Source organism: Callithrix jacchus, chromosome 21, assembly GCF_049354715.1.
Source record: "Callithrix jacchus isolate 240 chromosome 21, calJac240_pri, whole genome shotgun sequence".
Classification (NCBI taxonomy): Eukaryota; Metazoa; Chordata; class Mammalia; order Primates; family Cebidae; genus Callithrix; species Callithrix jacchus.
In genome coordinates, this window is record NC_133522.1 from 49,591,562 (window position 1) to 49,616,143 (window position 24,582).

General features: G+C 57.9%; 2 protein-coding genes across 6 annotated transcripts in view; both read left to right on the plus strand.

The window, feature by feature from the left end:
• The window catches only part of LOC144580655 (uncharacterized), a 94,347-nt gene that overhangs the window by 69,278 nt on the left and 487 nt on the right, over positions 1-24,582 (plus strand). Inside the window, exon 5 of the mRNA XM_078358602.1 lies at positions 748-909. Coding sequence (XP_078214728.1) covers positions 748-790 — 43 coding nt within the window. The 3' untranslated portion in view covers positions 791-909. The remainder of the gene's footprint in view (positions 1-747; positions 910-24,582) is intronic.
• AGPAT3 (1-acylglycerol-3-phosphate O-acyltransferase 3) overlaps positions 1-24,582 on the plus strand; it is a 128,439-nt gene that overhangs the window by 67,883 nt on the left and 35,974 nt on the right. Inside the window, exon 1 of one of the 5 annotated variants that reach the window (XM_035283200.3) lies at positions 4,298-4,529. The exons of 2 other annotated variants lie outside the window; for them this stretch is intronic. The gene's annotated coding sequence lies outside the window, so the exon portion shown is untranslated. Of the gene's footprint in view, positions 1-4,297; positions 4,530-10,425; positions 10,572-13,945; positions 14,129-24,582 lie in introns of those variants that run through there. 2 more of the 5 variants (XM_035283198.3, XM_035283197.3) reach the window with 2 other exon arrangements.

Consider the following 24,582-nt stretch of genomic DNA (forward strand, 5'->3'; position numbering starts at 1 on the left):
TATATTTTGTTCTTCTCTCTTAATGTTTTTGTGTAAATCATGAAGTTTTCAGGTCCAGGGAAATAATCTGGAGATACTATATTCCACGACATTTCCTTGGATGGTATGTCCAGGTGAGCTTTGCTCTTCTTAACCTTAAAAAAGGGACATGGAGGTAAACACTGAAGAGCCACGTGGAAGCAGGACGCCACGGCAGCCACGTTAGCAGATGCCCAGAGAACTGCCACGTGCCTCGGTGTTGATTGTTGTTGCCTGTTCCCAGCCACCTGCAAGGTCATCAGGATTCAGGCGGCGCAGCTCCCATTCATCTGAAACACCACTGGAAGGGGATTTCGGCAGAGGTCTTATGCCAAAATCCATTATTTCAAAATAAGTGAAACCGTGATTCTAAACATTCTAGGTTTGCTGTAGAGCATGATGAAAAGCTCCAGGTACCTCAGGGCTCCATACAGGTCGAGGTTTTGTTTCAGTTCTGCTTTTTACCTGAAGAGAATCTCGTGTGTGTGTGTGTGTGTGTGTGTGTGTGTGTGTGTGTATCTGCCTGCCTGCCTACTTACCTTCCTACCTGTCTGTAATTGAGAAAAGATCATTGTGTATATTTATGGAGTAACGTGATCTGTGTGTACACTGTAGAAAGATTAATTAATTAGCATATTGATCAGCTCGTCAACATGATTTTTGTGGTGCGGATGTTGAAAATCTCTTCTTTTCCCGTTTGGAACATGATAACATTACTGGTATCTGCAGTCACCTTGCAGTGCGGTGGATCACAGGCTCTTCCATGGTCTAACGGAAACTGTCCCTTCCATCGGCACCTGCCCTCCCGATCCTTGCGCCAGCCCCCAGCGCCTGGAAGCCGCCGCATCCTCCCAGTTCCTGCGAGATGTCTGTTTTCAGTTTCTCACGCGGGTGAGATCATGCAGCACGTGTCGCTCTGTGAGTGGCTGATTCTGCTGAGTGTCATGTATGCCAGGTTCACCTGTGAGGTTGCCAGTGATGGGACTTCCTTCCTCCTTATGGCTGAGTAGTGACATGCTGTGTTGACGCAGCACACGCTGTCTATCCATTTGTCTGTTGGTGGGTGCACGGGCTGCTCCATCGCGTGGCTGCTGCAGAAAACACCACGTGCAGGTGTCTCTGACACACTGATTTCAGTTTCTTTAGATCCTTAAGATAACACCCAGGAGTGGGATTGCTGGACCTTATGGTAGTTCTTTCTTTTTTTTTGAGAGAGAGAGTCTCACTCTGTGGCCCAGGCTGGAGTGCAGTGGCACAGTTTCAGCTCACTGCAACCTTTGCCTCATGGGCTCAAACAGTTCTCCGGCTTCAGCCTCCCGAGTAGCTGGGATTACAGGTGCACATCACCGTGCCCAGCTAATTTCTGTATTTTTAGTAGAGATGGGGTTTCACCATGTTGCCCAGGCTGGTCTCGAACTCTTGACCTCAGTAATCCACCTGCTTCAGCCTCCCCAAATACTGGGATTACAGGTGTGAGCCACCGTGCCCAGCCAGTAGTAGATTTTTAAGGCACCGCCAAACGGTTTCTATAGTGGCTGCAGTGATTGGCGCGCTCTCCCACAGTGGGCAGGGGTCCCTTTCTCTGCATTCCTGTCAACACCTGTCCACTCGTAGTCTTGATAGTAGGCCAGCATGAGATGACACCGACCTGTGGCTTTGATTTGCACCCCCCGATGGTGAATAACGCCGAGCACCTCCTCATTAACCTACTGGCCATCAGCGTGGCTCCTTCCGGCGTGGCTCCTTCTGACGTGGCTCCTTCCGGCGTGGCTCCTTCTGACGTGGCTCCTTCTGGCGTGGCTCCTTCCGAGGCATGGCCGTTGGGGTCCTTTGCCATTTGCTTTCTTGCTGTTGAGCCTGAGCACCTTTCTCCCGTGGAAGCTGGACCTGCATCAGGCATGTGGCCTGCTGGGTTTTCCCTCCCTCGGGGGTAGTCTCTTTGCCCCGTCGTTCGCTTTGTCGTGCAGAAGCTGTTGAGTTTGCTGTAATCCCAGTTGTCTGTGTTTGCTTTCGTTGTGTATTTAAAGTTCTGCTGTCCGTTTTCTCCATGGGAAGCTGTGGGAATACTGATGACGGTGTCGCACTCCTGGCTGCCTCTTGCCATTTTCCATGGCGGGCATTGTTCTGGGTGCGCCCCGGTGATCTTTGGCTCTCCACAGCCCACTGGCCTCAGGGTGTTGTTACTCTGTCTTTATGGTTGAGGAAACTGAGGAACAGCTGGGAAGTGCTTGGTGCTGGGGTTGGACTCCAGTAGTCCCGGCAAGTAGCAGTGGGTGTGGGACGGGCAGCGCATGGGAAGGACGAGGGGGTTCAGGAGAGGACGCCCCATGCCAGATGCCCGAGGCCCTGGCAGCCTCTACCCGACTGCAGGCCCAAGCACCAGCTTCCAGAGCCAGAAAATGGCATTCCCGTACCAGACCCCCAGCACCAGCCCCTCAGCACCAGCTCCCACATTCCAGCCCCCCAGTACCAGCTCCCCCAGCACCAGCTCCCACACTCCAGCTCCCCCAGCACCAGCTCCCACACACCAGGACCCCCAGCACCAGCTCCCACACACCAGCCCCCCCCGCACCAGCTCTCACACACCAGCTCCCCCAGCACCAGCTCCCACACACCAGCCCCCCCAGCACCAGCTCCCACACACCAGCCCCCCCCGCACCAGCTCCCACACACCAGGACCCCCAGCACCAGCTCCCACACACCAGCCTCCCCAGCACCAGCTCCCACACACCAGCTCCCCCAGCACCAGCTCCCACACACCAGCACCCCCAGCACCAGCTCTCACACACCAGCTCCCCCAGCACCAGCTCCCACACACCAGCCTCCCCAGCACCAGCTCCCACACACCAGCCCCCCCAGCACCAGCTCCCACACTCCAGGCCCCCTAGCACCAGCTCCCACACTCAGCCCCTCAGCACCAGCTCCCACACTCAGCCCCCCCAGCACCAGCTCCCACACTCAGCCCCTCAGCACCAGCTCCCACACTACAGACCCCCCAGCACAACCTCCCACACTCAGCCGCTCAGCACCAGCTCCCACACACCAGTGCCCCCAGTACCAGCTCCCACACACCAGCCCCCCCAGCACCAGCTCCCACACTCCAGGCCCCCCAGCACCAGCTCCCACACTCAGCCCCTCAGCACCAGCTCCCACACTACAGACCCCCCAGCACAACCTCCCACACTCAGCCGCTCAGCACCAGCTCCCACACACCAGTGCCCCCAGTACCAGCTCCCACACACCAGCCTCCCCAGCACCAGCTCTCACACGCCAGCCCCCCAGCACCAGCCCCCACACTCCAGGCCCCCCAGCACCAGCTCCCACACTCAGCCCCTCAGCACCAGCTCCCACACTACAGACCCCCCAGCACAAGCTCCCACACTCAGCCCCTCAGCACCAGCTCCCACACTACAGACCCCCCAGCACAACCTCACACACTCAGCCCCTCAGCACCAGCTCCCACACGCCAGCCCCCCAGCACCAGCTCCCACACACCAGTGCCCCCAGCACCAGCTACCACACTACAGCCCCCTACAGCACCAGCTCCCACACGCCAGCCCCCCAGCACCAGCTCCCACACACTAGTGCCCCCAGCACCAGCTACCACACTACAGCCCCCCAGTACCAGCTCCCCCAGCACCAGCTCCCACACTCCAGCTCCCCCAGCACCAGCTCCCACACACCAGGACCCCCAGCACCAGCTCCCCAGCACCAGGTCCCACACGCCAGCCCCCCCAGTACCAGCTCCCCAGCACCAGGTCCCACACGCCAGCCCCCCCCAGCACCAGCTCCCACACTCCAGCCTCCCCAGTACCAGCTCCCACACTCCAGCCCCCCCAGCACCAGCTCCCACACTTCAGCCCCCCCAGCACCAGCTCCCACACTTCAGCCCCCCCAGCACCAGCTCCCATACTTCAGCCCCCCCAGCACCAGCTCCCATACTTCAGCACCCCCAGCACCAGCTCCCACACTTCAGCCCCCCCAGCACCAGCTCCCACACTCCAGCACTCCCAGCACCAGCTCCCACACTCCAGCCCCCCCAGCACCAGCTCCCACACTCCAGCACTCCCAGCACCAGCTCCCACACTCCAGCCCCCCCAGCACCAGCTCCCACATTCCAGCCCCCCCAGCACCAGCTCCCACACTCCAGCACTCCCAGCACCAGCTCCCACACTCCAGCCCCCCCAGCACCAGCTCCCAAACGCCAGCCCTCTCACCACAGTGTGCCTGTTCCCCTCCCAAGGGCAGTGGGAGGGGCCTCCAGGCCTCGCCTTCCTTTGCTGTGCCCATGCTCAGGGATGGCGACTTCATGAGAGGTCACAGAGGCTCCACAAGTCCCCAGGCCTTCGGCTGCCTGGCCCTGGCCTGCGTGGCAGTGCAACCTCGCTGGTAGAGTCAGGAGGCTGGGACTCCACTAGGATGTTACACAGCCACCATGGCTTAGGTGTCGGAGAGAGGAGAAGCCCGGGAAGAAAAGAACTGTTTCCTTAGGCCCTGCGAGTTAACTGGAAGTAAGACAAGGGCACTTGCGGCGGTGGGGCAGAGGAGGGGACGGGGGAACCTGCAGAGGGGCGGGATCAAGCCATGGTCGTGAGCCAGGCGACATTCAGGTAGGTGGGAGCATCAGGAGGCCACGTGCCTGTGGTGGAGGAGCCACAGCACAGAGCAAGCCACACTCACTCCCATATCACATCACACCACTCACACGCCACCCACGCCACTCACACCACTAACATGCCATGCACACCACTCACACCACTAACATGCCACGCACACCACTCACACACCACCCTCACCACTCACACCACTCACACACCACCCACGCCACTCATACCACTCACACGCCACCCACGCCACTCACACCACTAACATGCCATGCACACCACTCACACACCACGCACACCACTCACACCACTCACACACCACCATCACCACTCACACCACTCACACACCACCCACGCCACTCACACCACTCACACACCATGCACACCACTCACACCACTCTCACGCCACCATCACCACTCACACCACTCACACGCCATGCACACCACTCACATACTACCCACACCACTCACATCCCACTCACATGCCACTCACGCCATCCACATCACTCACATGCCACCGATGCCACCTACACATTACCCTCATGCTGCTCACCACCCATGCCACCCACGTGCCACCCACACCACTCTCACATGCCACTCACATGCCACCCACAGAACCGGTGCGGAGGCCGGACAGAGGGGCTTCTCAGCTGAGAGCATGAGGAAGCAGTGGGGAGCACCTGCCTGTTCTGGAGAACTGAGAAAAGCCACCAGAGTGCTGTGTGTGCTAGCATGCACACAGGCCAGTGTGTGGTGGCCTTGAGTGGTGAGCGAGCAGGAGGCAGGCCCAGGATACCCCACAAAGGTAAGTGTAAAAGCTGGTACCCCCAAGAGGCAGCGCTCCCCAGTAGCAGTACCCAGACCGCACCCTCCCACCCGCAGGGGGGCTGAGCCAGGGCCTGAGTCTACGGGCTCCCCAGCTGGGATTGCCCCCTAGCGCCTGGCCCTGGCATGCATGAAGGCGTTCAGGAGGGGGGCAGGGCCAGCACAGGCCGTAGTGTCCCCACAGACTCTCTTTCCAGGGAGACATGGCCTTAGAGGTCAAGTCCAGGAGTGGGCTGCAGGGGCCTCTGTACCTGGTCCTGGCTGCTGCCTCCGCGGAGCTCAGAGAAGCCTCAGGCCTGGCCACAGATGCTGGCCGCTCAGTGGGTAGCAGGGTTTTGGGGCCTCAGGGCTCTGGGATTCTGGGTCCACCTGGCGTTTGGGGAGTTTGTTATTCAGACATGGAAAGAGAACAACTCTCCCAGGAAGGGATTTTTCTTTCCTTATGAGAAAGGCTGTGACCCAGATCTGGGGCAGGAAGGACAACCCGGCTTCCTCATCGCAGGCGGCCACAAGGAGCTCGTGCTCCGGCCCACAGTGCTCGGCTACTCTGGAAATGAGGGAGTGGAGAAGCCTCAGCCAGGGCTGGGGCAATGCCCGGCCCTCCACGCATGCTGAGCACACGTCACGCCGGCTTTTTCCCTGATGGCGGCTCAAGTCAGAAGCCAGCGTGTAGAGCAGGAGCGGAGCCTGGCCAGCCGTTCCTAAGCCAGCTCTAGGCTCCGCTCCTGGCTCCCACGGAACACTCCCACGCTGTGGCCCTGGCCCTGGCCGCTCAGTGGGTAGCAGGGTTTTGGGGCCTCAGGGCTCTGGCTGCAGTTCAGGCACCCTTGGGGGCAATCTGTTCACTTCACAGAGGGGAAGCCGAGGCCAGAGAGGCCTCCCCAGCTCTGCAGCCCAAAGAGGCCAGGACTGGAGTGAAAGCAGAGAGAGAGGAGGAGAGCGCGGCCCCGTCCCACTGTGGCTGACATTGTGCCAGGCTGGCACCAGCCTCCAACCCCAGCCAGGTCCCTGAGCCTCTCTTAGCCGTGGCAAGCACGGCATTGCTTCTGGGGGTCTGTGGACTTTCCTGTGGGTGCACCTGCAGCCTTCATCTATGTCAGAGAGGACCCTGTCCTCAGTGGGGTCAGTGCCTCTGCCCGCCTGGCACACGGCCACAGCGCCTCCCTCCGGAAGAATGGCCTGGGAATCAAAGCCGGGAGTGTTAGTGCCTCCTAATGTGTGGGGATGTCTCCAGCAGAGGATGACACAGTGAGAATCAGGTGGCATTCTGGTAATGCCTGTGTTCAAAGACACACTCTTGAGCGAGCCCTGCCCCGTCGCTCACCTGACTGCTGCCCACAGCGACTTCACAGAGAGCCCGGCCTTCAGATGCGTCGGCAAAAACAAGACCTTTCCTTTTCTCGCGCGCAGCCTGTTGGATGAAGCTGCAGAGGCCTGGTGCTTCGGAGTGGAGCCGTGCCTGGCGCCAGCCTGGCTCTCCCGGGTCAGCTCTGGCTCGAGCAGCTCGCAGGCCCCGTGCTCAGCACAGGCCTTCCCTGGGGATTTGCAACTGTGCCTCCTGTGTCCTTGCCCTAAGATTTGTTAGAATCTTCATTATGTGAGCAAGCTTTTTTCCTTAAAAAAAAAAGCGACGTATTTAGAGGAGGCTGTGGGTCCTTGGGATGCTGGTGCCCCAAGTATTTTTCTCTAATAGAAATCTTTGTTTTTGCTTTTAAAAGGAATTCCCCACTCACCTACTGTTCTGAATTGTAGCTGTGTTTGCCTTACGTTAGAAGAACACCTCACATGCAAACCTGAGTGGGGCTGGCACTCCTGGGTGGGTCTGGCACTCCTGGGTGGGTCTGGCACTCCTGAGTGGGGCAGGCACTCCTGGGTGGGCAGGCACTTCTGAGTGGGGCTGGCACTCCTGGGTGGGTCTGGCACTCCTGAGTGGGGCTGGCATACCTGGGTGGGGCTGGCACTCCTGGGTGGGGAGGCACTCCTGAGTGGGGCTGGCACACCTGGGTAGGGCTGGCACTCCTGAGTAGGCAGGCACTCCTGGGTGGGGCTGGCACTCCTGGGTGGGCAGGCACTCCTGGGTGGGGCTGGCACTCGTGGGTGGGGCTGGCACTCCTAAGTGGGGCAGGCACTCCTGGGTGGGCAGGCACTCCTGAGTGGGGCTGGCACTTCCGGGTGGGCAGGCTGACCCTGTGGCTTCCATGGCCCTGCAGAAACTCAGGCTCGCTCTTCGCACAGGGCACCCACGCATGGCGTTTGTGTTTGGAGGTAAGGAGTTGGTCCCTAGATACGTGTGAGTCCCAGAGGCCCACAGGACGGGACGCTGGTGGAACGAGCTGAAAGGAGCAGAGTCTGCCTTAAGCTGACCTAGGCGGGAGGCCCTGGGGTCAGCTCCTCCACGCTGGCCTTTGCTTGGCTTGGCGGAGGCACACAAGGCCCTAGCTTTATCTGTTCCTCTTCTTGGCCACACTCCCGTTTGCTTTCCACCACGGCCTGTCTCCTTGAGGTGACACCATGGCTGCCTCTGCACCAGCCATCACGTCTTGATACCAAGAAGTCTGATGGCAGAAAAAGGGAGTTTAGTGTTTTGTTCTGTTTTTCTGAAGACAGGGTCTCCCTCCGTCACTAAGGCTTAAGGGCAGTGGTGCAATCATGGTTCACTGCAGCCTTGAACTGTGTTCAGGGGATCTTCCTGCCTCTGAAGGTGCTGGGATTACAGGCATGAGCCAGCATGCCTGGACAGGGAAAGGGAAGTTTCTTTTTGCAACCTTTTGTCAGGGACTCACAGCTTTCTGGAAGCTCTGAAACACTCCTCAGTCTCTCATTAACCACCAAGGCAGTCACTGGGACACATCCCATGAAGCCAGGTGGCTTTGGCACAGCCACTGCCTTCTGTACCTCGAGCAGGGTCTGGTTAGGAGAGGTGCCAGGCAGAGGTTGTGTGGCCAGCCAGTAGCATTTGCATATTTCAGGATGGCTGTGCAGAGTGTGGGACCAAGAAGTGCGGGTCCTCACTGCAGAGGGAGGAGGAAGCAGCTCGGCTCGCTACTGTCCGACGGGAGGGCCGTGCATCTCCTCTCGCCCCCACTTTCCCTCTCACACACATTCGCGTGGGTTTCTTGAGCTGCTCTCAGGGTTAAATGAATGTCTTGGTTCCATGGCGAGCATTCCACACTGGAGAGCTAAGTTGGTTCACACTGCTCGCTGGGACAGAAGGCACCGAGAGTTAGAAGTCAAAATTCTTGAATCTGTAAATGTTTTGTTTTGAGACAGAGCCTTGCTCGTGTCACCCAGGCTGGGGTGCTCACTACCCCCTCTGCCTCAAGGGTTCAAGCAGTGCTCCTGCCTCAGCCTCCCCAGTAGCTGGAATTATAGGCGTGCTATGTTTTTTGTATTTTTGATAGAGGTGGGGTTTCACCATGTTGGCCAGGCTGGTCTCAGACTCCTGACCTCAGGCGATCCGCCCGCCTCTGCCTCCCAAGTGCTGGCATTACACATGTGCGCCACGGTGCCCAGCCTACGAGTCTGTTTTGTTCAGACGCTAACTCAGCGCTATACACGCTATACATGGTCATCCCGCGATTCCAGTAACTGCTGCGCCTGAGGCTGATCTGCCTGGTGGCCTTACCGCGTTTGTAATCTATTGCCATGTGAGTTACCTACAACTTAGCAGTGAAAACAACAGGCAGCCATTATCTCACACAGCTGCTAAGGGTCAGGAATCCAGGAGTGGCTTAGCGGGCGGTTCTGGGTGTCACACGGAGTCACGTGCGGTCAGTATGCCGGCCAGGGCCGCGGTCACCTGAAGCCCTGTGAGCGGGAAGGAGGGGCTCCCCGAGGCCTGGGGAGCCTGCAGCTGCCCAATCACGCTCTCTCCTCCTCCAGCTTCACGGAAGTAAGGGCTGAACATCTTCAGGGCTGAGCTGGGCAGTTCCCACCTCTCAGTCCACAGCTTCCCACAGACCATGAAGGGGCCGCACCAGGGCTGGGACAGGTCTGCGGCCAGGTTGGGGGAGTGTCCTGGGCCACCTCTGCTGGGGACAGGACTTCTGTGTCTGGTGTCATGGCAGACGCGTGGGCAGTGACTGTCAGTGTATCCCACTGCGGCCCCATGACCCTGAGCAAGAATGCTTCAGCTGGGCATCTGGGGCGCTCCCTTAGAACACCCCATCCCCATCCCCATCCCTGTGAGTTGTGAGGCCCTCCCGTGCCCCACGAGCGTTCACAGGGCGATGCTCTGTCCCCAGGTCCTTTGCTCTCGTCTCCCTAATTCAGCCTTTGAATGCCCTCATTTCAGATTCAGAGCTTTCAGGCTGGAGAGATGTGGAGGGACAGAGCCTGACTTCCTGGAGGATAAGAGGCGCCTCACCCCGCAGCTCTCCCAGTGTGGGGGCCCCCGAACGTGGGAGCCACTGTTCAGTCAATGTGGCTGCGGTTTGGAGCCAATGTGGCGGGCGCTCTGTGTTGGGCCTGTGGGATGTTTGCCTGTCACCTGGGGCCTCTCAGGCCAAGCACAGGCTCTTCCTCACCGACTCACCCACAACCCGGCCCCTGGCCATGCTGGCGTTGGGGGAGGAAGACATGGGCACTCTCAGGTCCCTGGCCCCGGGGGTCCGTGCTGGGGTGGGGCTCGCTGACCTGAGTCCTGGCCGGCCCTGTGACTGCCTGTTTACAGTGAGCGGCTCCGGGCTGAAATCTGCTTATTGGATTAGCCAGTGCCCCGACGGCAGAGCCTGCAGCCGTGCTCAGGAGGAGGGACCCGTGTATATGTCCTGCTTCAGCGCACTCCTGGGGTCCCTTGAATCGATCCCTGTGGCTGGAAGGACAGTACTCACCACGCAGGTGGCACCCAGGAGTGCCTGGCACCCACTTCCTGCCGAGCAGATGCTTTGTGTGGCCACGGCCCCTGTCAGGCCGGGGCAGCTGAGGCCGGGTCCTAATCCCTCCGCTTGAGCTCGGCTCCTCACCCTCCGGCCAGGCTGACACCTGCTCCCCGAAGGCTCCTTCTCACCGGCTTCAGGCAGCGTGGGACCGGGGGCCCAAGATGCTGATCAGCTACCCAGCCTGCCTCTTCTCGGGGATCTGTGTGGCCCTGCTGGCCGTGGCCTTGGCCTATTACTTCTACTGGTGAGTGAGGCCGGGGGCTTGGGCAGTCCCAGGGGTTGTGCCATGTGCTCCCCTCCTCTTCCAGCTCTGGACCCGTTCTCCGCATGTCAGCAAACTCTGCCAAGCCCTTTGCAGGGGACCTCCTGGGAGGTACGGAAGTGGGGGGTGGCAGGAGCTTGTCCAGATCCCTCCTGGGGTCCTTGGGTGGCTCTCCCGTCCTTCTGCAAAGGGTTTTTTGTTTGGAACATTCCTGAAGGAGTTCAGGGGTTTTGTACCATCTAGGGGCATTCGTAGGTGCCGGCGTGTCCTGGGAAGGGCACAGACTCCCGCTGCCCCCGAGGCAGGTGCGGTGGGGGTGTCTGATATAAGTGGCAATATGTGCCCCTAGCAGAAAATGCATAGCTGCCGTCAAAGCGGCGCCGTTCTGTCACACCCATTGCCTGGTGTGCTGGTTTATGGTGATCGTGGGCGATTTCCCGGCCGCCCTTGAGCAGGGTCCCTGCCCTCTTCCCACAGAGGCTGGGAATCACAGGCGTCACAGATCACACTGGCCCAGGATCTCAGAGACTCCGTGCCAGCCCCCTGCGTCTCCACTGGATTAGAAAGGTGTTTGTGCTCTGGGCCTCTATTCTCATGGGCAAAACAGGACACCGATGTCGTCTGCCCATTGCTGCAGAGGGGGAAAGGGCACAGGACGCATGTCAGCCTCTGTCCGTGGAGTGTGTGATGATGGCATGCGGTGCGGGGGGCAGCTGGGGGAACCCAAAAACCCCAAGTCTGGGTGGCGACTTTATTTTCTAGAGCCGGGGAACGGGGAGATTCCTCGGCAGAGACCGCGGCTCTCCTGAGCGTCCACTCCAGATTGTGCTCGTTTTCCTCGGTGCACACTTGGCCAGGAGCTGCTTCTCTCTCATCTGGAAGCTTTCTCTTCTACAGATCCGATTAATGCGCTTCCATTTCTAAGGGCTGGGAGGGTCACTGCAGGCGGGGCAGGCAGGAGGCGTCCAGGCTTCCCTGCGACTCTGTTTATGTAGAGACGCTGGATACTGTTTACAAAGAGCTTTACCCAGAGCCGGAAGACAGAATCCAAAGGCTGAGGTGGGAGGATCCCTTGAGCTCAGGAGGTCAAGGCTACAGTGAACTGTGATTGTGCCACTGGACTCCGGCCTGGACAACAGAGATGCCATCTCTAAAAAACAAACAGAACCTAAATGTGAAATTTAGGAGAATTGGCCCCGGATATGGGGCTTCTGAGAGTCCCAGTGAGGGGGCAGCCATTGGTGAGGATTCCCAAACCCCAGGATTAACCACTCACTCTTCCTCAGCCAGGGGCCACCGTGAGCATGATGTGGGCCACGTACACAGGGCAGGCTGGTCCCCGAGAGCAGACCATCTTTTCCCAGACTCACCGTCTTTCCCAGGCTATTCCCGGTGCCTGGGCGGAGGCTGGGTATCAAGCCATTTCTTGGGATTCATGGCTGAGCTCTGCGGTTTTGGGAAGACCCATTATGTGACGGGAAGGAGCGCCTCTGTGCTGCCTTGTGCCCGACGGGAAGGAGCGCCAGTAATTGGCTTACGCCGAGCCTCTCAGCTTCAGCCGCTGACCAGGTGGCAGGGGACTGGCTGTGCTTCCTCCTCACCCACAGCGTTTCCAAGGACGCGCATTTCTCATCTGCCCTCGGGTCGTCAGCGAGTTATCTGTGGGATTGGAGGACTCGAGCATGGCCTGCCCTGTGGCCGCACACCCGCGGGTGTCATTCAGCTGTGCTTGCAGTATGATCGGGGAGCTTCCAGAATCCGTGGCCTGTGAGGTCCCTGTTGGTCCCGTTTGACCTGGAGGGCCACAGAGGTGGCCTGGTTTTTGTGGGAGGTACAGAGATGTTGAGCCTCACGGTGGCTGTTGGGCCTGGGACAGAGCGATTCTGCATTGGCGACAGCACGGGTCCTGGGAGGCCTCTCCCGCTCCCTCCCAGAGCAGGAAGGAGGGCTGGCCCTGTGTGGCCTCCACTCGCTGGGAGGGAGCGGGAACGCCTTCATGAGGCGCTCCTGAAGCACCTGCCCACCCTGCGTTCGCCACACATGCCTAGGCACCAGCCACAGATAGCAGGGAGCCTGCGACGCCAGCTCTTCCTGGAGAGGCCCTCCCTCGCGGTGGCCACCGGTGTCCAGCGTGTAACTCTCTGAGTGTGGGGTTCCAGACCAGGACCCTCCGTGCTCAGTCCACACCCAGAAGAGCAGCTTCTCATTCATCTTCTGAGACCCACTCTTGATGGGCAGCAGGGGCTCCAAATGCTGAGAAAACCCCGCAAGCGGCATCCAGGTGCCCGGCCCTGCAGCCATGCCTGCCAGCGGTTGTCCTGGGCTGCACTGGTCAGGCAGGACCTTCTATTCAGCCCCCTTCAGTGGCTCGCTCTGTGGGTAGAGGGTGGCGGGGTCATGCCGTTGCCTGGTCTGGGCCCTGGGAGACCTGGCAGGACCTCTGTTCTGTGTCCCGTCACCTGCATTTTACAAAGAGCAAAGCCATCCTGGCTGCCTCCAAGCCCCGTGCCTGTTGGAGATGGAGGAAGACAGGCCGTGGAGCATGACAGCAGCGGGGGAGAGGCCCGCTCCCCAGGGCTGGGTAGCCAGGGTGCGTGGTCACGCGGGGACCTCATTTTCTACTTGTAGACCAGAAACCTCCTTCCTCCCTCCTCTCCTCCCATAGGCTTTTATCAGTCGCCTACCATATACCAGGCACTGGCTAAGCCCAGGACGCACGTGGTGGGCAGGCAGTCCCCACCCTCCTGGGGCTCAATTCCCCAAAGCCCTCGAGAGAAAGCCAGTCCTCAGGGGTCAGCAAGTTTCCCGTCATCAGCCTCATGCTCAGCTTCAGCTTTCAGCCACTCCTGCCACCAGGCCACACTGAGCATCTGCTGGGACACTTTGGGGCCCTGAGCCTGGCCTGCAGCACAGAGGAAGGGGGCTGGGGTGGAACTGGGGTGGGGCGGGCCTCGTGCCGTTGGTTTAGGATGGGCGGTAGCGTTCTCAACAAGGTCACAAGCCTGCGCTGTGTTTAACATCAGGGCAAGAGTGACAAGGAGGGAGCATTTTGCTGCCTAAACCCTTGCCCGTTGCTGCTTTCGCCTGGTGGGGAGGGTGAGTTCCCGGCCCGGTGGCGGCATCCTCAGGAGGGTTGCTTGAGGCTGCCTGGGGAATCAGGGTCCTGGCGGAGCTGGGCATTCTCCTGGGCCCTCAGGCGGTGGCATCCACTCCAGGCTCTGCTTCTCTTAAGGAGCCGCACCTCGCTCTTGAGCCAAGTATGACAGCAGCTGCAGCACCACGTGCACCAGCGCCCCAGCATCTTACCCACTCGGCAGAGCCCGATTCCTAAAGGTCACAGCCCTACCCCCAGCTTCGGAAACGCAGGCTGAGCGGAGGCCCTGGCTGCTGTGGAGCAATGGCCATTTCAGGCTCCAGGAGGCTACCGAGTGGTTCCTGGGCTGGCCCTGCTTCGTGGCTGGGCAGGGGCCACATGTCCCTCCCTCGAGGGCCCTGGTTGCCTGGAGTCTGGAGCAGAGAGACAGAGGGAAGGAGGGAAGGTAAGAGCATGGCCTGTACATCCCTGCCTGCGGGCCCTAGCCTTGCTGTTCCTGGGTGCTGCCTGCAGACTCCGGGGCCTGCCCTTGCCCGGAGAGAGAGGAGTCCATGGGAATAGGCGGGGGGCGGGCTGCAGATCTGCCCCCTCCCCTCCTCCTAAGCAGCACTGATTGACAAGGGAGAAAGATAGAGACTTGTTCCCCAGAAAAGCACAGAAAACCAGGCTGGTTCCTGAGATGGGAGACAGCTGTGCCAGGAGGCAGGCAGGGGCACGGCCGTGCTCGGCCTCTGTGCAGTTGAAGTATTAGGGACAAACCGCAGAACGAAACTCTGGTTTCATCTAAGCTTTTTGGGGAAAGCAGAAGAGGAAGCCCAGGAGGAGGTGAGTACACCTGCCGGGAGATGAGTGAGGGGAATTCAGGTGTACAGTGTCAGCGCTTTTCCATGATCACCTCTCACCTCTAGAACAGGGCACGTGGGAGGCGGCCAGGCTCAGGGGCCAGACGCCCTCACGGCTCCCCTCCCCAGTCTGCCTGGAGGTGCTGTCACTGACTCAGCTCCAGCAGGCAAGGGTCCTCAGGGTCCACTGCTAGGGTTGACCCCAACGAGTCAGAGCCTCTCTTAGAAGCCACAGACTGCGTCTCGCCTGTGGTCCCTGCAGCCACAGTTTGGAGGCACCTGCTGGGCTAGCGCACACCTTAACAGCGCCTTTGGCAAGGTGGGTAGGGCAGGTGGCCCTGTGGGTGATGGTTTGCGCATGCACATGTTCAGCCAGCTCTGTTTTCCGGTCTGGGACAATGGCAAAAGGAATTAGAAAGCCTGAAGTTTGGCCTACGGGGTCCTGGGGTCATCCCGGGGTTACACCACAGCCACCAGGCTTGGGGTTCTGTGTGCAATTCCAGGGGAGACCCACAGCCCGTCACACACTCCTGACAGCTGTTACCACAAAGAACCTGGCTGACCTGTGTGCACCGGGGAGTGTCTTCAGTACACATTCCATTTCGTTCATTCCGTGTCATGCTGGATTGGTCTGAGTAATGGTTTGGAAACGATCTTTTGCTTCAGAATGTTTGTGCATGTGAGATTTTCTGAGTTTACACCTGGATGGGGCGCTGTAAGGATGGACAGTGACTGAGGTGCAGGGAACCTTGGTTCTGTGGCTCAGGACAGGTCTGGCCTCTCTGAACCCCATCCCCACACACAGCCCCCTTCCCAGGCCCTCGTGCCTTGGGTCACTGCTGGCCCCGTGAGGCGACACTCTGCAGCTCCCACCTGTCCAGGCCGATGGTGGCTGTTCTGAAACCCACTCAGTTTATTCCATCTTATCAAGCCCGTGTTTAAATGTGAGACTCGGGGTTCCTGTTGAATGACAGGTGTGGCATTTGAATCTGTGAATAATGAGTACACCTTTAAGGTCTGCGTACTCTTTGCTTAAAGCACCACGGAAGGCCTAAATCGTCCCGCGTTTGCACAGGAGTGTGGCTTCGTCCGGACTCAGCTCCAGGCAGCCCTGTGGGCACCTGGGTGCCCAGGTGAAGCCAGCGGAGGGTGGGCCTTCCCCCTCATCCACACAGGACTTCCCTCTCTCCCCGCACACGCTTGGCCTCCGCCGGGACTCAGGGGTTCCAGCCAAGCTCCTCTTCCCAACGCTGCCCACAGGCGGGAGGGCTCAGTCCCGGCCCCTTGCAGGCCCCGTTGCTCTCCAGATTCCGTTGGTTGTCTGGCAACCTCAGGTCTCTGCTGGGATGAAGCAAAGTCAAGAAGTGACAGTTTGTCTGGCTTTGTTCTCCCGAGAGTGGCAGCGACAAGCTCTCTACGTCCCCAGCAGAATCCAGAATCCACCTCCTGCATGACTTTGTAGATTGCAAAGTACAGTGAAAAGTGCCTGAGGCTGGGCGCAGCGGCTGACGCCTGGATCCCAGCACTTTGGGAGGCCGAGGCAGGTGGATCACCTGAGGTCAGGAGACCAGCCTGGCCAGCGTGGCAAAAACCCGTCCCTACCAAAAATACAAAAATTAGCCAGGCATGGTGGCCTGCACCTATTATTCCAGCTACCTACTGGGGAGGCTGGGGTGGGAGAATCACTTGAATCCAGGAGGCAGAGGTTGCAGTGAGCTGAGATCATGCTGCCGCGCTCCAGCCTGGGGGACAGAGCAAGACTCCACCTTAAAAAAAGAGCGTGAGCTATTGCTGAGCAGTTTAATGCATAAGGTGTGCGGCAGATGCCCCATTTCTGTAAACATTGTCATTATAACGCACAGTTCATTGTAAGAAAGTTACGTCCAGGTCAACTTCGCTGTGACTGTTTTGTGTGTGTGTGTGTGTATATGTGTGTGTGTGTGTGTCTGTGTGTCTGTGTGTATGTGTATGTGTGTGTGTGTGTGTGTGTGTGTCTGTCTGTCTGTCTGTCTGTCTTTTGGAGTGTGGTCCCACCAGATCTGCCAGCCTTGGAGAATGCTCTTCTGCCCTGGCCTGGGAAGCACCTGCTGTGCCCTGCAGGCCCATAGACTTGTCACAGGCCTATTGTGCAGTCATCAGGCCATGGAGCTTTTCACATCCCTCCACGTCCCACCCAACATCACCACTGCTTGGGCCAGTGAAACCATCACAGCACCCCAGAGGAGACAAATTCTGGAGCTTAGAGAGCTGGGGTAGGTGATGGGATGGTGGGGACTGGAGGTCCTTGGCCAGCAGACTTCTTGCCCTGGGCCACCAGCTCCCCTGCCCTCCCCTCGTCCTGCCCAGCCCTCCTCCCTGCCCTCTTTGCAGTTTAAACTGGCAGTGACATTGGCAAACGTCACTTGGGGAAGTAACACTAAGACCTGCTCTTCAGTTCCCATTTCCGGTGAGACAGTACCTGGCGGGGAGCTTCTCGTCCTCTTCAGAAGTGGCCGGGGGTCCTGGGGCCCTGATCCAGCCCAAAGCTGCAGTCAGGAGAACGTGTGGGTCTCATGAGAAAGGCCGGCCAGGCCTTCCGAGGCGGAGCTTCTGTTTGGCCGCTACCTGTTGGACTGATGCCCCCGGCATCTGCAGTGAGGACTGGAAACGTTGTCGTCTCCCCTTCACTGAATCCGGAGTCACTTCCATCTACCACCTGTCCGGTGTCTGTCAGGGCCTGACTCTGAGATGAGATTGTTTGCTGAAGTGCTCCATGGGCTGCGTGATGCTGTTCTTGCAGGAACTTTATACAGAGGAGGGACGTCATGAGTGTGGATTAAGAAGCCATGCCGCAGTTCTGCTCTTTTTTTTTTTTGGAGACAGAGTCTTGCTCTGTTTCCTAGGCTAAGCACTTTCAAGGTATGCTGGCGCAATCTCAGCTCACTCCAACATCCACCTCCTGGGTTCAAGAAATTCTGCCTCAGCCTCCCAAGTAGCTGGGATTATAGGTGCCCGCCAGCATGCCCAGCTAATTTTTTTGTATTTTTAGTAGAGACGGGGTTTTGCCATGTCGGCCTGGCTGGTCTCCAGCTCCTGACCTCAGGTGATCCACCTGCCTTGGCCTCCCAAAGTGCTGGGATTACAGGCGTGAGCTACCGTGACCAGCCTATGCTGGCTGTTTGTCACAAATGTGTGTATGTTGAATATGAGCCATTTGCTTAGCAATATTTAATTATTGAGGCTTTTTAGATGTTGTAACATATTTTAGGGCTATTTTCTTGTTCTTTTTCATGGTTTTCCTGACTCTTCTTCCTGTTTACTTTTCCATGAGAACTGTGGAATCAGCATGTCTAGTTCTGAGGCTGGGGGGAGCTTTTGCTATTTTAATTAGGATTCAGTTATATATTTAGGTTTATGTATCATTTATATATTACTATCTAACAACCCACCTCAAAATGTGTCAATTTAGAACAACCACCATTGGGGGGCGCCCACAATTTTGTGGGTCAGAAATTTGGGTTGGGCTCAGCAAGGTGGTTCTTCTGCTGGTTTCCCCCGTGGTCATTGGAGTGGCTGCCATCAGCTGGTGCTGCCTGGAGAACCTCAGGTGGAATGGTCCAGTTCTGCTCCATGTGGACCCACCTTCTGCTCCACGTGGACCTTGGGCAGGCTAGCCCAAGTCACTGCCTCTGGGCTGTGGCCACAAGGGTGTAAGGGAGGCAGAAGGCTCTAAAGACAAGACTGGCTTGGAAGCCCTGTGATGTCACTCCCATCACATACTACTGGTGGGCTGAGCCCTGGAGGCAGCTTGGGTTCAAAGGGTGGGGAGTGGACGCTGCATCTTGACGGGAGGAGCTGCCATTGCCAAGGGCACGTGTGCAGGAAAGGGGTGGCTGCAGCCTGGTCACACGGGATTTGTTCCTTTGTTCATCTCTGCTTTTGTGTCTTTCAAGATGTTCTATGGTTTCCCCACAGAGGCTCTATTTCCTCTGAAGCTTGTGTTTAGGTATTTTCTCTTCTTTATCGTTAGTCTGCACCCTCCTTCATGATACCTCCTGCTTTTGTGTGTTCCTGTGGACGTGTGGTCTGCTGGGCCTCTCTCCTTGGCTCCTGAACGCGTAAGGGGATGATATACCCATATCCTCCCAAGCTGAAGCACTTTCAATGGGCTTCGAGGTTGCAACCCACCCCACTTGCCGTAGGGAAAGCCCCGCCCTGAACTTCTGCTCCCCTGCTCTCTTGCCTGCCTGAAAGGTACCAGCCAGGCAGTCTTGGAAGCCTTGTATTGAAAGTGTGGAGCCCCCAGAGCCTGGGCCCAGATGACCACGTGGGGCAGAGCCGCCGGTGACTTAGAAGCGTTAAGGGAACAAGAGAGACTCTGTGATGGTCTTGGTGTCTTCTGACTGATCTGGAGGCCGCTGCATCTGCACATTGTACGTTATTCCCGTCGGTGTCACTGTCAGCTCTCATTTCTGTTACGGTGGCTTTGGATTCTCTTGGGTATTGAGGCCACACACATCATCTGCATAGACTGACGGCGTCACCCGCTCCCACCCGACCTTTAGGCCTCTCGATAATTCCAAACGCTGATAAGGTTGAGCTGGCACTGATTTCGTATTATTTAGGCTTATGAACCGATAAGGTGGTCTCAGTAAGTGAATTTACCCAAGAACTGAAGTTCGCCCTTTAAACCTCAAAATAGGATTGTGTTGGTTTCATCTAAACTTGTAGTTGAACGCTCAGTAGTCCCTCCACTGCTGACCAGCCTTCTTAGATAACATGGTGACTGTGCCGCCCCCTCTCTCAGCATTCCAACAAGGTCAGCGTGGGCCTCGCTCGCCATGTGTCCTCACGTGTGATACCGTTGAGAGTCTGCAGCCGCGCCCCAGTGCTCAGTGGCCTCTGAGGGGGCTCAAGTCCTGGGCTTGTTTCTGCCCAGGTGATGTCATCAGCGGCATGTCTGCCTCCCGCAAGCCCCTCTCCCCTGTTCCCCAGCCCGTGCTTCCAATGAGCCGTGGGCTGGGAAAGCAGCCTGTCACACTCGTCCACGCTGCATTTAAAGTGGGGGGAAGGACCCAATGTGGGGCCCGAAAAGTCCACTGTGAGTGAAGTCTCTCTCCTTTCGGGACACCTAGGCTGGCTGCTCAGAAAGTGTGTGTGGTTTATTCCCGGGTTCTTGCTGTGTTCTGAAGAGTAAATGTTACCACCTACATGAAGACCCTTTGAGATATCGCTGCGTCTCCACTGTTCCTGATGATGGACTTTCTCCTCCAGCATCTCCTTACAGTAACAGTGGAGCTTTCCCCAGCACACCAAGAGCTGGGGCTCACCATGGTGCCCTCCTGTGCATTCGGCACACATGGCCCTCCCGTGCCACCACCTCACAGGGGGCCAGGTCTGCTCAGCCCACTACACCGGAGCACCTGGGTGCAGGGTGGACGGGACAGAGAAGAAGTGGGGAAGTGAAGTGGGGAAGGAGGGGTTAACAGCTGTTTCTCAGTTCTCCACTATGGACTTGGATTTGGATTGCTGAAATCCATATGTAACTAAAAAGTTATCTCTAGCCCATAATTCAGAAATCCCATCTAGATCATCAGGAATGATGCACTTTTGGTTCCCTGAAATGCCTTTTTCCTTCGCCAGTTGCTGTCTGCTGAGAGCCAGCCTTGCTCTCAGGAGGGCAGCTTGGGCAGGGCAAAGGGAGGCTTCAGGGGTTTGGAAATGTCAGCGGATCCCAGAGTAGTTGCCAGTGGCGACACCTTCTTCCTGGACCCCAGAAGCCAAGGACAGCAGGGGCCACCCCAGCTCCGCCCAGCTCCTGCCCCTGCATGGAGCAGCATGCTGGCTGGGCTGTGGGATTTGGGGGAGACGGTGCTGCATTTTGGACCAGTGCCATCTCCTCTGGGGGATCTTGATGCTGGTGGCAGAGGCATGAAAGGCTCGTGGATGGAGGAACTGGTGTTGGCCCCTCACAGAAGCCAGGTCGCTGGGCTATGCATGCAGAGAAAACCAGGGACTCCTCTGTTCAGGAGGAAGAAATGGAGAAGGCTGGCAGTCCTTGCAGCAATGCGGAGATGCTGGCCTCGGAACTGCAGTTTCCAGTCCATAAAAAGGTGTTGTCAGAAGTTTGGGGTTTTTGGCAAAGAAGGGGGTCCCTGGGGAGATTGCATGCAGATGGAGCCTCTGCCTGGCTGGTTCTGGAGGAAGAAGGACACAGGGACCAGCAGCAGGGAGAAGGATTGTATGCTGCAAAGGACCCAGGCAGGTGGGGGGGGCGGGCCGGCAGGGGGTGGCGTGGATGGCAGAGCACGGGGACGGGCCTGTACCTTTCCGGAAGTACGGATCTGGGATGAGGCAGCCTGTGTGTCACTTGGGCTGTCTGACAGCACCAGAGGCGGGCGGTAACTGCAGGCCTTCGTCGTCCTGTGGTCCTGGAGGCTGCAAGTTCAAGGTCAAGGATTCCCTCCGAGGCATCTCACCTGGGCTGTGACTGCATGTGGGCTCCCCTTTCCATCAGGACCCCGGTCAGATGGAATCAGGGCCACCGTAAGATATCATCAGACTTCATCACCATTTTAAGGGCCCTGTCTCCAAGTAAGGTCACATTTCAAGGACCTGGATGTTACCTTTGTGGAGGGAACTCGGTTCACCCTAATAATAGGTGACTGAGCTGGGTGTGGACCTGCAGGGCTGTGGTCTGATTGGCAAGCAGCCCTCTGCCCCTGCCCAGGCAAAGTCAGCCCCGTCCCTCACCTCTGCTCCCCTGATGTGAGAAGGTGCAGTAGCTTGTGCAAGGACCATGACAAAACCCAAGAAGCAGCCATCACGCCTCAGGACCAGGACGCGCCGATGCCAGGCTCCCCGGTGACCTAAACCTGTGGTCTAATGCAGGGCTCAGGAGCAACTCAGTTTCCTCACTGTCTCAGTGGCATCTGAGTAGCCACAAAAAAGTGGCATGGGGACTGGAGGGGTCCACTGCTATACCTCCCGAGGGGCCCACTCTCACACCTCTGGGCACTAGCATCCTGTCCCAGAGATCAGATGGAGCCACAGAGATGAACGGACCCCTGGAGTTCCCACCCTATGTGGCTTTTCTCTCCCGGGCACTCTCTGAGGTCCCTGGGGTGCTGGGATCCTGCCCAGGCTGTCTGTCGAGGTCAGGATGTCAGCAGTGCCATCGTCACCAAGTAATGTGAGGTCCTGCATTGCTGGCCAAGCAGCTTTATGCACCTCCGATGGGATGTGGCGGGAGGTACCCAGCGGCTCTGCTGTGCGTTCCTGGCCAGAAATGTTGGACCCGAGTTAACCGTGAGGAAACAGACAAATCCAGGGCCTGGGCACACCGGACAGCTGCCTTCGCCTCTTCAGCACTAGGACAGGCTGGGAGCGTCTCAGGGAGAAAGGGCAGAGACACCCATTCAAAGGCATGCGTGTCCCCCACAGGGCCCTGCCTCCAAAAAGCTAGGAGGGTCATTTGGGGACAGTTGGTGGAATCAGAACACAGACGGGATGCCTGGCAGTATTCTGCAGTGTTCATGTCTTGGGTGTGCTCATGGTGGCCCAGTGAGCAGGCTGTCCTGTTTCGCGGGAGACATGGATGGACATAACGGGGAGTGCCGTGACGCAGCCCAGGAGACCCTTTCAGCTTAAAGCCTTGCATAAGAAATGGGCAAGTGAATTTGAGATGTTCGTACATATTTCATCGCAGAATATTAGTTTAGGGTGATTGATAAAAGACTTTCAAGCCCAATGTCAGGCACAAGAGACTTTTTTTTTTTTTTTTTGACACAGAGTTTCGCTCTTGTTACCCAGGCTGGAGTGCAATGGCTCGATCTCAGCTCACCGCAACCTCCGCCTCCTGGGCTCAGGCAATTCTCCTGCCTCAGCCTCCTGAGTAGCTGGGATTACAGGCATGCGTCACCGTGCCCAGCTAATTTTTTGTATTTTTAGTAGAGACGGGGTTTCACCATGTTGACCAGGATGGTCTCGATCTCTTGACCTCGTGATCCACCCGCCTCGGCCTCCCAAAGTGCTGGGATTACAGGCTTGAGCCACCACGCCCGGCCACAAGAGACTTTTAATATATTCCACGACCATAATATCCCACAGACGAAGGGGATGCAGATCCCAGGAACCAATGGAACGAAGCCAGTGCAGTTTGAACATGGGCGCCAGTGGTGGCTGTCAGGTCGTGATGGCCTTGGGGTTCCACGAGCTACATTTGAAAAGAAGGAGTAAAGCTGTGCTTTACACAGTCAGAACGTGCCGCATGCCAGACTTTGCACCTCTTGCATATTTAAACTTGGGTTTAGAAAGGTAGAAGTTGGCTGGGCGCAGTGGCTCATGCCGGTAATCCCTGCACTCTGGGAGGCTGAGGCCGGAGGGTCCCTTGAGCCATGATTACGTCGCTGCACTCCGGCCTCGGTGACAGAGGGAGATCCTGTCTCTATAAATAAATGAAAATAAATAAAAATATAGATGCCAACTTCACATTGTCTGGAGACACGTAATTTTCTAAAAATCACTTTAATAGGCACATGAGCAAATGCTTTTGGGGGCCAGTCCAGGCCCCTCCTGGTATTTTCCTGCTCTGCCAGGACTTTGGAGCTGGAGACAGGGACCAGTGTGGTCAAGAAGGGAGCAGGGCACTTTCCCCACCGTTGCCCTTCTGCAGGGAGGGCGGCCCCTGCCCTCCGCCATTGGAGGTTCGCGCAGTCAGTTCGCGTGGGCCAGGTCTATCAGGGAGGTCCAGGCGGGCTGGGTGCTAGGAGGTGGAACAGGTCACCCGCGAGGTCTGTGAGTGGGACCACCCTGCCAGCTGGACAGAGACGTGGCGATGGCCTAGGGAAACTGTGCCAGGCGCTCTTGAGGGGCAGGCAGGCAGGAGAGCCCCTGAGTGCCACTGGCTGGAATTAAGCAGGTGAACAGCAGATGCTCCTTGGAATGGAGTCTGGTCCGTAGTGACGAAGACATGTGTTTTGACTCTGTATCTAGGAGGTGAAAGTTGATGATCCAGGCAGGTTGCCTTCAGCGAGGGAGCACGTCAGGAGATGGCCGGGGGCTGCACAGACAGCTGGGGACACTGTCCTAGGTGTGACCTTGGGCCACAGAGCGGGGTGGTGGACTTGCTGCCAGAATTGAGCTCCAAGGCTGAAGCCAGCCCCTCTGATCTGCTGTTGGCCGACTCCGTCCGCCCTGTTTGAGGCTTACTGCCGTAGAGACTTCCTGTGAGAGGAGCTGGAGATGCCAGACTCCCGGGGGGAGTGAGTGCTATGTGGCACGGGCCAGGAGAAACGTGTGCCAGAGGGCAGGTGTGGGCTCTCCCAGGAGTCTCTGCATAGACCTTCCAGCCCGGAGGTTCAGGTGATGGAGCAGGGACTGGCTGCTTCGTGACACTGAGGACTGTTTTGATTCACTAGTGGAGGCTGTGTCCACACAGAGGCTGGAACGTCGTGTGTCAGGCTCTGTCTGATCCCCAGAGGCGCCCAGCCATGAAGTCCATTTTTAAAGATTAGATTCTCAGCCGGGCACGGTGGCTGATGCCTATAATCCCAGCATTTTGAGAGGCCAAGGCAGGTGGATCACCTGAGGTCAGGAGTTCAAGACCAGCATGGCCAATATGGTAAAACCCCACCTCTACTAAACGTACAAAAATGTGCTGGGTGTGGTGCTGACACCTGGGGTCCCAGCTACTCAGGAGGCTGAGGCACGAGAATCGTTTGAACCCAGGAGGCTGCAGGCTGTGGAGAGCTGAGGTGGCACCACAGCACTCTAACCTGGGCAACAGTGTGAGAGTCTGTTTCAAAAAGACAAAGGTCAGTTTCTTGTACTTTGCCCCCTAACAGGCCTGCTATGGAGTTCAGGCATCTGCTTTCCAGAGCGTCGCAGCTGACGTGCCGGCCCTCAAGCTGGCTTGTCGGGACCCTGGTTCTTCTGGCCCAGTGAGGAGTGACATGTGCCTCTGGGTGGGGACCGCCTGGTCTCCTGGGGCTCTGCTCTCCCAGGTGGGGGCCCGGTGATGGGCTGCAGGGTGGCCCCCACCCTGTGCAACTCAAGGTCTGGTCAAAGACATCATCTC